The 12,561-nt window shown below is 44.9% G+C and overlaps 1 protein-coding gene across 1 annotated transcript in view; it reads left to right on the top strand.

Annotated features, from left to right (window-relative positions):
* Nucleotides 1–12,561, top strand: part of NOTCH2 (notch receptor 2) — an 89,376-nt gene that overhangs the window by 7,396 nt on the left and 69,419 nt on the right. Inside the window, exons 2-3 of the mRNA XM_066555271.1 lie at nucleotides 2,317–2,398; nucleotides 12,096–12,355. Of these exons, the coding sequence (XP_066411368.1) occupies nucleotides 2,317–2,398; nucleotides 12,096–12,355 (342 nt within the window). The remainder of the gene's footprint in view (nucleotides 1–2,316; nucleotides 2,399–12,095; nucleotides 12,356–12,561) is intronic.

Raw genomic sequence — 12,561 nt, 5'->3', positions numbered from 1 at the left:
GTGACCCCGCCAGGCTCTTGTTCCCCTCTGTGTGCCTGTGCTGGAAGGTGTTTTTGGCCAAGTGCTGGTTAAGCTTTTACCATGTGGGTTACAAAATCAACTGGCCGCTCAGTTCTCACTGGGGACGCGGGTACTCGATGAGATTACAAAATTGTGTTTGAAAGCACGAGCACAAAAGAAATAATCCTCTGAGTATTTGCTTCACTCGCTCGATTGGTGTGAGAAGAATGGAAATTCAAGGTGCTGAGATGAGAATACCAAGGCTGGTTCCCCTCCTGGCTCTCTGAAACGTGGCACAGCTCACTTTGACCCCCCTCCAGCTCCCTGGAGAGCCCTGGGTGGTGGGAGTCCCTGGAATCCCAGCACTTTCCCTTGGCCACAGAGCAGTTTCTCTTGGACACGGTGTAACCCAGCCCTGCTAACTAAAGCTAATCTTTGCTGTGAAAACAAGCTGCTGCCGTGGTAGACAGCAGCAGATGAAGTTTGGAGTCAAAGCCGTGTGGAGGTTGCGGTTAAATGGGACAGAAATTGTCAGACAGGTGCAAGTCAGCCCGGGTGTTCCTGCCTGCTGTGGGGGAATGCCGTGCACAATCCCTGGTAATGTTTCTGTCGCTTGGTAACCCTGACCTGGGGGTTATCTGAAAGGGGCTCAGAGTGGAATTTTGTTCATTTCCTGAGAGCTCTGCAGAAGCAGCGCCATCCAAGTGCCCCTTTTTCAGAAATCAAGTTTCAGAAATCAAAACAGCAGTAAGCATACTTGTGTTGTGGGAAACACTGATACTCTTCCCTGGGTTGAATTTAACTGTATTCTCTATAGGGATTGCAAGTGAAACGTTCCTGTAGTGCCTCGTAGTGCGTGTGACCTGTTTATGTGCTCAGGGTTATTGAGAAATAACACTTCAAGCCCTGGACTGCAGAAGCAGAGTCTGTTCCAAGCTGTCCAGTTGCTGGACTGAATTTGCTCGGGTTGCAGGCAGAGCTTAGTGGGACTGCTGTGTTAACTCTTCCCAGCCCCATTCCTTAGTCACCAGCACATCAACCTCGGTGGTGGTTTGCATCAGCTTTCCCTGATGCCCCTTGCTGAGTTTGTATTGAAAATTTAGTACCACTTGAGGAAAGGAAAACCATCTTTATTTAAAAAAAAGGGAGGGGGGCAGTCAATTCTCCAACAGCTGGCTGACAAGTGGGCAGTTTAGGTGGTTGGATATTATTGATGTCTTTAGGTGCCTTTAAGGTTGGCTAAATGCTTTCCCAAATGCAATAAGGTTGTGGAAAGGGGATCTGTAAAGGCATGGAAGGGTGTGAGTTTGAGGCTGGGAAGAGCTTGTGATTTCTGGTCTGTGGATAAGCTCAGGACAGGACCCAGCTGATGTGGTTCTGAGAGCTTTATCTGGTAGTTTGGTGCAATTCAAATGGCAGGCTGTGGTCTAGGTGGAATGGCTCAGTTTTTGTGGTTCCAAAGTGCGCTCTGCTCCTGCAGAGTTCCCACCCTTCTGGTCACTTTGGAGTGCTGCTTCAGGTCCCTGTGAAGGGAAAAGCACTTGCCAGAGCTGGAGGTTCCATCAGGACAGACCTCACTAGAGCTTCCTGTAAAAAACTGGCTGGCCCTGAGCTGTGTCATACTTAATGCCTTTTTAAAAACACATCAGCAAAAACATCAAGTGCGAGTTACAGAGAATCTCCTTAGAAATACCAAACTCATTGCTGAAAGTTGTCAACTGCTCTGGTGTTTTCCACTAATTTGCAAACACAATTCTGCCTGAAGTCAGAGGGCCACAACAGTACCTGTTGCAGCAAATTCTGGGTTGCTGGTGACAATCAGCAGGTCAGCTCATGAGGGACAGATGCCTCTGTTTCAGTGCCAGGTATACCCCTAGAGACAGTAAAAAAGAAGGAAGGGATTTCAGATTAAATATTCTGGAAGAAGGCTTAGGAGTAGCTGCTTTGTATTTCAGAGAATTTCAGTCCAGAATTTTGATCAGAAAGTAGTAACTGAGGACACTTAACCCAAAGTATGCAGGTGCCAACATGAATGTCTTTGGAGCTTGCTGAAATTACTGCTCACTTTGCTTTGAAAACCCACCTTCAAGAAATTCTGGAAAGATTTGGTTGCCTGATGAACAAATCTGTATTTGATTCTTCTTTCAGTCTGGCTCTTTTGATGCTGCCAGAGATGAAATTCAACTATGTGATAGTGTCTTTGTTTTTGTTCCAGTCCTATAAAGTTTTCATTCCCCTGAATATGCTAATGAAGCTTTGACCTGACATGTATTGTAGCTATGGGGTTGATGGTTGTTTTCTTTTCTTTTCTTTCAGCTCTGCAGTGTATGGATGACTCCAAGCCATGTGTTAATGAGGGAAAGTGCATTCCATATCAAAATGGTACAGGATATTGCAAGTAAGTTGGTTTCATTTCTAATCAATTTAATTACCCATTTTCTTTCCTTCAGGACCTTAGCCAGAAAGGAAATGTGATTTTTTGAGATTTTCTTAAAGGGTTCTTTCAGCATAACAGTTTTAGCACAGTTGGTGATTCTTTATGATGCATTAGTTCTTATGTGCTAGCTTTTTGTAATGTAGGAGATCTGGGATTCTTGTTCAGTATTTGGGTTTGGATCTTTTCAGTTGGATTTCTTTGCACTAGGTTGGGAACTGAGGCCAAACCCATCATAGAGGTAAAGTCTGTACCTTGTTTCCAGACCCACAAGCTAAGTTGAAACTTGCTCCCCATCTTAATAGCTCACCTTACATTATAGAGCTCCAGCCTCAATTTAAATATTTTTGAGGTTTTTCAGAACTATTCTGCACTCTGAAGTGTGCCAATTGCCTTCTACTGCTTGAGAACAAGTAATACATGTGAGTTGCTGAAACACACTAACAACCACCCCCCAACCAAACATCCACATTTGTTTGCATCTTGTAAATTGATTTTGGTAAATGCTGACACCCATCTCCACTTTGTTGCCGCATGGGACATGGGAAGCTCATCAGCAGGAGCTTTGGCAGGGTGTATGTTATCTGGAGAACATCACATCTATTTAAATGCAGTTCACCTTTTAAACTGCAGTACTGAGCTTTTTTTTTTTTTTAATAAAGTGCTATTTTGCCAAAAAATTAATCCTCTTTGTTTGGTTGGGTTAATTTACTACGTCTGCAGTAACCAGATTATTTTCTAGAGGTTGTTTACTTCATCAGTTCAAGTTGTGTCATTTTCTAGCATGCTAAGACATTATCTTAGTGCCAGCATTCTTTAAATATTAGTGAATTTTCTCCTGTTGATTTGGCTTGGCTAACACAGAGCTGTGCTCCTCACACTTCTTTACACTTCCATCTTCCCTAACCACAACCTTTAGTTCTCTATTAATGTGGTACATAGAGCTTGATGTACTGAAATTGCACCTGTGGCACACGAAGGGGAAATCATAATCTAATTGGAGGCTCTCCTCAGGTTCAGATCAATACCTGATGTGCAGAAAGGCCACAGAAAAGCAAATATGTAACTTGTTATTCCCTGTTTCTTCTAAAATTTTTGCTGGTTCCTATTTTTTTTCCTTTCCAGGCTTTTATATTGATGTCAGCTTAAAGAAGCTGCCCTTCTAAAAAGAGAGCAGGAACTTTTCCTGCTTTTCACTTCTATCTTGAGACTGAAACAAGAAATAGGTGTCTTCTTTAGGTCTTTCTGGTGTCTCCTTAAGCATGTTAGTCTGGAGCCAAAGTATGTAGGTCACAATAAAGGTAATAAACAAGACCGGTATTGATGTTGCTGCTGCTTTTACCTTCCTCGGGACATTTTCTCCAGCTTGCATGTTCCTCTTAACCATGTCTTAGCAATTGTTTTTTACAGCCTCTGTTGGTTCATCTGATTAACTTTGCACTGTTTGTGGTGCAGTCCAGATCTTGACGCATTTCCCTCATTACAATGGCAGCTTTGACCAGTGTTACATTTTTTTTTTAGCACACATTTACAATAATAATGTTGCCTTCCTCCCTGTTGTGCAAAGTGTTCTTGCTGGTTTTAAACCTACCCCTCCTTCAAGAAACAGCTCAGCTCCTTTGCAGGTGCTGTATTAACTGGAAAGGCTAACAAAGAGCTCTATACAGAGATTAGTAAGTGCCTTTTAGTTCTGGCTCAAGAACACTTTTTTTTGCAGAAAGGAAGGAACAAAGTAGCAAAACCCACCTCAATTGTGGAGTCTCTACCTTTAGCAAGCTGATTCTTAGCATCCTGTTTTGGTTTTGACTTTTTTTTTTCTTTCCTGCACTATGAGGAACTCTGAATAGGGGAACTTTCTCTCCAGTTTAGTAACCTAAATGACTTTCTGAATTTTTGATGGTTGTGAGAGTAGAAATGTTTTGCTTAGGAAACTGAATTTATTACTAAAGCAAGTGGCTTGGCTTCTAAGTCTACAGGATCTCTCAATGATTAGCAGCATCTCCACCCCTTCCACTTTCTTGAAGTTATCTGCAGTACTTCCTTTACTGGGCAATAAGTTATTATAACTGGCTCTCTTCCTCTTTCTGTATCTCCTCTTGGCTGAGTTGTTTGCTGTAGTGTGTGGTCAGGCCATCCCGTCAGTCTTGCTGTCTCCTAGGTGAACTGCTGAGGGAGAACCTGCATCAGCAGTAACCAAATGTGATAAGATATGAGTAAGCACTGATAAGAAAACACCTAGTCTGGGTATTTGGCCCAGCAGTGGATGGCAGCATGTTGCTGAAGCAGCTTCCTTTGAACATCCTGTAGCATCTCCTCTATTAAAAGGGAAGGCTGGTTTTCTGCTGAGAAACCTTCATGGTGGTGTGTCTGGCATCTGTTATGGGAACAGTGAGTGTGACCCCTGTAAGGAAGCTGGGGTTGAGCTTTATCAGATTGCTGCTGTGAGTGCCCTTTAAGCAGCTCTGTTCCCCTGGTGACGCTGCTGGCCCATGGCTGTCCTTCTGTGGCACTGCTTGACAGAGTTACTGACCTCCCCTGACCTTGATTTTATATTTAGAAAATTACACATTCCTGTGTTTGTATCTTCCAAAGACAGGATTTTTTTTTTGTGTGAGAGCTCTTTTCTGCACTCATTCAGTGACTCTCATGGTGAGGATGCAGGCCTTATTCCACAGAATATGTCTGTATCTGCAGCAGCACTGGAGGGGACCTGTCCTTCCAAGCTTTCTTGGTCCTGCTTTGACAAAAGGCAGGTTCAGTTTGCAGTTTGGCTTTGCTTTGCACTGTGATGGGTGTTTTGTTGTCGTAGTGGGTGAGGTTTTTTCCCCTCAAAGCATCTCTAGGCAGCCTTTTACCCACTGCAGTGTCAAACACGAAGGAATCTTCTTGTATCCTCTCATATCCAAGGAGAAGCAGGGTTACAGTTCCTCATTGCTCAATGCTGATCGTGACCATCACAGCAAAGCAATTTCTTGTCTCCCTGCTGCTGGATGACTGGGAAGCAGTGGTGGTGGGAAGAGCCCATGGGCAGAGCTGTGAGCTTGCAGTGTTTCTGCAGTTGCAGCAGGCTGGGGAGGAAGGTGTGGGCACAGGGAGCTGCTTCAAGGACAAGCAGAGCAGAGATCTTGGCATGGCTGTTTTCTGAGCATGAGGATCTGCTCCCTGCAGGTGGGTGCAGGATGGGGCAGTGCCTCTGCTTGGAATGGGGCAGGGCCCAAGAGCAGAGGGTCTCTTGACTGATATCCCCATGTTCCAGAGCTGTGGCCTCTCCCAGCTTCCCACCCCAGTGGCAGGGAGCAGAAGCAAGGCTGTGCCAGGGAGAGAAGCAGAAGTGGGGAGGGAGTTGACATAGGGGTGCTGCAAGGTTTAGGGGCTTGCTATTTCTTGTGCTTGGCAGGCTCTGAGGTCTGAGTTTTTGACCTCTAGGACTGTTGCAATTTGTGTATCCAGAAGGGATAGCTGTACCTCTGTGAAACCAAGTGGTTTCACAGAAGACACTGAGGTCTTCTGTTACTCCTGATGGTGTAAAAACCCTGAGCTGTGCTCAGTCAAATGGGGACATGGAGTGCCAAGAGGACAGTCTCCTGCAGCACATCCTTTCCTGCCCCAAGCTGCCGGGGTTTGTACAGCTTTGTGTGCCCCTGTCTCTTCAGTGAGCAGTGTTTCTCTCACCGTGTGCTGAAGTTTATGCACCTTTTCCATAGCATGATGCAGTTTATGTGTACACTGGCAGTGGGAGGACCTCCAAAAAATGCTAAACTCAAGGCAGCAATGGCATGGCAGTAAGGGGATTCTATCTTAATTCCAGCTGACAGTAACTTCAACTCCCTTGCAAGGTTTTTGGCCTACCTTTCCTTCAAGATGGACCTTCATAAATGAATTTAGCTTTGATTTAAGAGGACTTCTGGGGCTGAAGGCAAGATCCAAGACCGCAGACCTGCTTCTGAGACTGCATCTGATATCTGCTTGAGATCTGTCTCGAGAGACTGATCACTCCTAGGCTAATGAATGGGGAATACCCATAGGAGACCTTGTAGCAGGATGAGGTCTGAGAGTTTTCCACAAGAGGCTAAATGCAGAAGTTGAGAAGTTGTCCCTTTCTGAGAATGGTCTGCCCTTTTCTGTTTCCTTCTGTCTCCTTTCAGAAGTTAAAGGAGACCCTTGAGACCAGGGCAGAGGAAAAAGGGGAGAGTACAGCACAGCTAGCTAAGATTCTGGGAACAGAGTAGTGATTTTCAGTCACAGTTTTTTATTGTGAGTTACCTGTGCGCACCAAAAGCTCTTCAGAGCTCTGATGGGCAAAAAAAGCTGAATTAAACCCTGTGTGTTCAGAGTGTGGCTGCTGCTGCTGCACTGTGGAGTGGCTCTCTGCAGAGGCACTTTCTGTGGGCTGGGAACAATAGCTGAGTGCTGCTTTAAAGGCAGGGCAGGGAGGCCGTCCCATCCCAGCGCTCGCATTCAGGGTATGACGCATAAATGGGCGCCTTGAGACCTGGGAAGGAGCGTTTGTAAAGCGAACCAGAGAATCCTGTTCTGCCTCCTGAGAGGAGGAGTAGGTGTGGGAGTCAGAGCACGGGAGCCAGAGGGAAGTCTGGTTAAGATCTGTGACAGAATAGCTGGGACCCTTCTCGCCTCAGTCATCAGAGGGAATTTTTTAGTCTCTTCGATGAAGCATCTTCCAATCAAAGTGGAGGAGAGTTGGGTTGGAGGGGGAGAGGCAGGACTACAAGGACATGCTTCCCTTTGCCTTTAAATTAAAACCATCTGCTTTCTTCTGTGCATCTCCAGATGATATCATGGGCCTGAGTAGAAAACTCCCATGAAAATCAAACATCTGGAAGTCTGGTTAGAATTGTCTATAAGGTGCATTTGAAGAGGCTGTCTCATGAATGTGCCCAGGCAGACATAGTACAGCAGATGAGGAAGTTTTTCCAACAGACCAGACATATTTTCCAGAAGTCCATTGAAAGCAGGAGAGAACTAAGTTTTGGAAGGTAGCTTTGGTGTAGTTCTGTGGCAGAAGAACCAAAAGCACAGCTTTTGTGAGTCTTCTACTTCGATTTGCAGCATTAGGTTGTTAGAGTGAATGCAGTTCTCTGGGTTTGTGGATACTTCAAATTTGGATAAATACCTTTGTTTTGTTTCTACGTCTCTTGTTTAGTTCCATGAGAGCCTGAGCTAAGGCAAATGCAGGCTGGAGCTGAAAAGGAGGAGGGGAAAAAAAAAAAGGCTGAGCTCTAAAGTATTTGTGCTGGAAAGTAGCCCAGAGAGAGTAAAGGAGAAGCTTTAATTAGAAGCAGCTGCATAGCTGATGCAGCCCACAGGACATTTTCCCATTTCAACCTCTCTAGCTTTCAGAAATCATGATTTGAATTAAGTTGTATGTGAAATTTGTTCTTAAAAGATTAAATTCCTGTTGAAGTAGGCTGAGAGACCTCGTGTGCTTCCAGAAAGTGCCAGAACAAACTTCATCTTCCTGTTTCTTTTTCTGAGTGTTAAATGGAAAACTGAGGAGAAACAGTGGCTTTTATTTGGAAAAGATTTGGTTTCCTGTTCTGATCATGTCATTTGGAGCTGACACAAGCTGCTACAATTTTAAGCTGCTCTGTAGATAAGTGGGGTTTTTTTCCTCTCTAAAGAGAACTTGAAAGAGTAGGTTGGGATGAGAGCAGAGCAGGGGTGGTGGGAAGCTGGAACTGCCCTTGAGTTTAATCATATCCTATAAAAAAGTCTGGACTTAGACTGCATGTTTTCAGTGTTTGCCTCTGTTCTTAGAGAAATGATGTGGTGCCCAACATGAATCAAGAGCAAATATTTGCAGTTTTTTCTTCACCAACATTTAGAACTAAATTACTAGTATTTGTGCCTAGAAATGTTTATGACGGGAGACATGGTTGAAAATCTGGACTGTAGGTTTTTTTGTTCTTTAACATTCAAAAAGGATTGCACTGAATTGCTGGAGGGCAAAATTGCATCACTCTGTGACCAGGCACTTCTCCAGGAGGAGAACAAAATGGTGGGTACAAGGGCCATGGATACCTGACCTACCATCTTTCCATGGGCAGGCATGTTCCTCCTTCCAGATGAAAAGAGCTGAAGTTAAAAGAGGTTTTGCTGTTCCCTGTCGGGAGCGCTCCCCCATGTTTTTCTGATTAGCCTCAGAAGATACCAGAACAAGCCTGGTCTTGGAGTGCTCTTCAACTTTGTACCAGAACATTTGTGTACAAAATGCTGTTTGTTTGTGGGTGATGGTTGTCTCAGAGCACATATCTCAGCTTTCCTTTTCATTCATACCAGCAATGCTCTTAATCAGTGTTTAGGCTCCCTTCTTTCTCTTGTCTAGGGGCACCAGCCAAATGCCCCTTCCAGTGTCCTTGAATGTTAGGGCTTGGAGAGAAGACATGTTTTGGGGCTTTATTTACTTCTGGACAAAACATGAGAGGTTCCTCTAGACTTTCTGTTTTGCTTTACAGCTGTTCAATGAAAAAGCACTTCAGCACTTAAATTCTAGGTGTGTTTTGGTTTATTTTGTACTTGCTGGTGGAGTTGGAGGGGCTCTGATGAGATGGCCTAGGTGAGTTGCTCTGGTTTGTTGCTCTTTCCTTCATGGTAAAGAGAGCTACAGATGTGTGTGATGTGCTATCTGAGGAGCTTGGTGCAGTGATAAAACTGGGGGAAATCCCTGTAACCAAGACTTGTGAGGCTCTGGGACTGAAGTTCAGCTTGTCTTGACACAGCCATGGGCTGCACAGGGATGTCCAGAGCCCTGGCTCAGCCGTGGCTGCCCAGGCAGGCTCTGAGCAGGGGCAGAGCTCCGTGAGCAGCTCTGGAGCCGTGGGAGCTGAGCTGAGCTCCAGCTCCTGGCACAGCTGTCCCTGCTGCCTGCCAGAGCTCGGGGGGATCCTGCAGAGCCGTGCTGCAGCCCGCTGGCGTTTGGCAAAGCAAGGAGAGATTTTGGATGTTAAAGGAAGCCCATAGCCCGTGTGGGTTAGGCTCAGAATAGCCCAGGACTGCCTCTCGTGTGATGTGGCTGTGGCTCACGCTGACCCACAGCCTTGGGCTGCTGCACCGAGCATGGCACAGGAGGCAGAGGATATTCTGAATTGCTGCTGTCTCAGGATTTGCTTTCTGTGACTTTATTAATCCTGCCGTGCCCTGCAAAATCTCTCCTTTCATGTCTACTCTTGGGCATGAAGTTGAAAGTATTAAGGTATGGTGAAAGGAGCCTAATTTGGGTGTGGGCAATGGTAAATTACAATTGTTGCCGGTATGACTTTCCTGCTTTAGACAAATGGCTAAAGCTAGTTAATAAATTTTAACATGAGAAAAAACAGTTGTGGTCATCTAGTAATGGCCCCTTGCATAACTTGCATAATAACCTCTCTGAATAGCTTTGTTTGAACTAGCGTGCATACTCTCCCTGAAACAGCCAATCCTGGGCTTCTTTTAAACAAGCATGAGTGATGGAGAAATTCCACTACAACCTTAAATGCGTTCTTCCAGTTGTTTCTCTCCGCTGCTGAGAGACTGTGTACAAGTCTGTGTCTGAAAATAAAGATACTACCCTATTTCTAAAGTGAATTCATCTAGCTTAAAGTTTTAAATGCCCAGTTCTGTTATGCCAGATCTTGTAGAATGGGAATTATTGTTAAATCTGTGTTTCACAGTGGACACTTGGAGCTTTGATTAACTGTCTTGTTCCCTTTTCCCTTTGCTAAATAGACTGAGCCACCTGAGCCTTTCATTGTGGCCAGAGTTTTCTATTACTCATTACTGCTGGCTTCTTTTAATTCATTTGAGCTCTTCTCTCTTAAAGAGCAAACACCAGCACTGATGTAGTGGCTGTGCCAAGCATTTATCAGGTGTAGCATAATCTCATTTATTCCTTCTTGATATTTGCCATTTGTACATGTAAAGTATCCCTGGCCAAACTGTCATGGTAGGAATTCACATTTATCTGGCTGTTAGGAATCCTCAGAGCAAGTATGTTGTTCCCAGCTCCCTTTTCTGGTTTGGGGGGGATGCCCTATGTGTTTTGTGTAACTTTGCAGTGTTTAAGTGCATTTTGGGTGCTGACTGGCTTGTTAAGCATGTTGCTGCTCTCTATCAACCACTTGTCTTCTCTCCTACCTACATATTTGACCAGCTTTGATGTTTTCCATTGTTAATAATCAATAGAAGTGTTGAATAGCATAGGAACAAAGGCAGATTCCTGTAGGATCCTGATAAACACAACTTCATGTCCATTTGTTTTTTCCACTAATTTTTAGAGCCTGTCTGGTTAGTTGTGGGGTTTTGTTGTGATGTTTTTTGGTTGTTTTTATTTTTTTTTTTTGATGGTGGGGGTTGTTGTTGTTGATGTGGTTTTGCTTTTTTCTTCCTCCAATCTACCATACACTTTTAAGTTTGTAAGGAAAAAAGCAGCCTCTTTACTGTTACATTCCTGCTTGAAGACTAGAGACTTTATGTGTTTCTAGCAGCTGGAATCTCCTCCCTTCAAATATGAGTAACTCACTGATTTAATAATTACCCCTTTCCTGATCTGGAACAAAGCATATCTAATGTTCATCTCTGTTTTTTTTTTCACTATGAAATACGTTTTCTCTTGGGCTGTCTCTTGGGTTACTCACAGTTACAGCAGGCAGCTGTGCACTACGGGAAGAGCTGCAAGAGGACAGTCCCGTGTGTTATTTTTATCCAGAGTGTACCCTTGCAGCTTTCTGCTACCTGAGAGAAGCCAATGGACCTGGGGGGGGCACGGAGGTGGGCTTTGCAGGCTTGCTTGCCTGGATCCTCTGTCTCTGGAAGTTAAATGGTAAATCTGTAGTACAAAGGCCAGCCAAAAGATGGATTGCAGCTGACAAGCGTAGTCAGACTGTATTGACATAAGTTTAGGTTAGAGAGAAGTAACTGCAATTATTCTGCAGTTGGAGATCTTTGTATAAAATACTGCCCTGGCTGTAGATAGTGTGTGTGTACTCGTTTTTCTGTGGGAGACAGAGGAACAATGACCTTGTCGTTAGGGTGCTCGCCAGGGGCGTGGGAGACCTGACTGCAGTGCTTGTGTTGCTATTTGAGTGCAGGCTGCAGGCAGTCCCAGTCCCAGATGCACTTATCAGCGTGAGGATAACAGTGTATTCCTGTCTCACGGGAGCCTTGTGCAGAAAGAGCTGCTGCAGAGCTCCAGGTCCCCAGACACTGCATTTCTACAATGTTTATAAATATTCTGGGAGGATGGATAATACCTGCTGTTAATGCCTTATTAAACTGCTTGGTTTTCTTCTAGAAAGGGGTGCTTGTTAGAATGGGAGTAGGTACAAGGAATTGTTTCTCAGTAGTTCTTTAACACTTAGGCTTTTACTGAAGCTTTGAAGGGAAGTGCAAAAACGAGGTTCTGCATTTGATGCAGCCCTGATTGAATGTGGTATTTATTTTGCAATGAGCAATTTCACCATTTGCATTAAGTTTGGTCTCATTTGAGACAGTCCCACAGGAAGTCCCTGTTACATCTGTGATGTCAGCCTTTTAGGTTTATTAGTGCCACCATCAATTATTGCAAACTTCAGGACTTGTGGTGGTCATGGGACCTCATTCCTGGAGTCTTCCCAGAACAGCAGAGCTTCAGGTGGGACTGCTGCACTTAATTTCTCCTCTCTTGTAGGTGTCGAGAAGGCTTCCTTGGAGACTACTGCCAGTACAGAAACCCCTGTGAGAGCAATACCTGTAAGAACGGGGGAACCTGTGAAGCTGCATCCCTGATAGGAAAACCAACCTGCAAGTGTGCTCCAGGATTCACAGGGGAGGAGTGTCAGTACTCAGAATCTCACCTCTGCTACGTGTCCCAGCCCTGCCTGAACGGGGGCACTTGTCACCCCCACGGCCAGGACACGTACGAGTGCGTCTGTCTGCCAGGCTTCACAGGTGGGCTTCTGCATCTGTGCCTCCAGACCCCCTCCTTTGGGAACAGCTTCACCCTGGAATGTTCTGGGGCAGTTCTAATATGCTCTCAAGTTTTCTAGCTGCGGCACAGGAAATGAGAGGAAGTCTAAATGACTTCATGACCAAAAAAAGCAAAGGGGAATAGGGAATCAGACTCCCTACCCTTTACACGTAAGCAGAAAAATATT

The sequence above is a fragment of the Molothrus aeneus genome, chromosome 9 (assembly GCF_037042795.1).
Source record: "Molothrus aeneus isolate 106 chromosome 9, BPBGC_Maene_1.0, whole genome shotgun sequence".
Classification (NCBI taxonomy): Eukaryota; Metazoa; Chordata; class Aves; order Passeriformes; family Icteridae; genus Molothrus; species Molothrus aeneus.
This window is presented reverse-complemented; position numbering and strand designations above follow the sequence as displayed.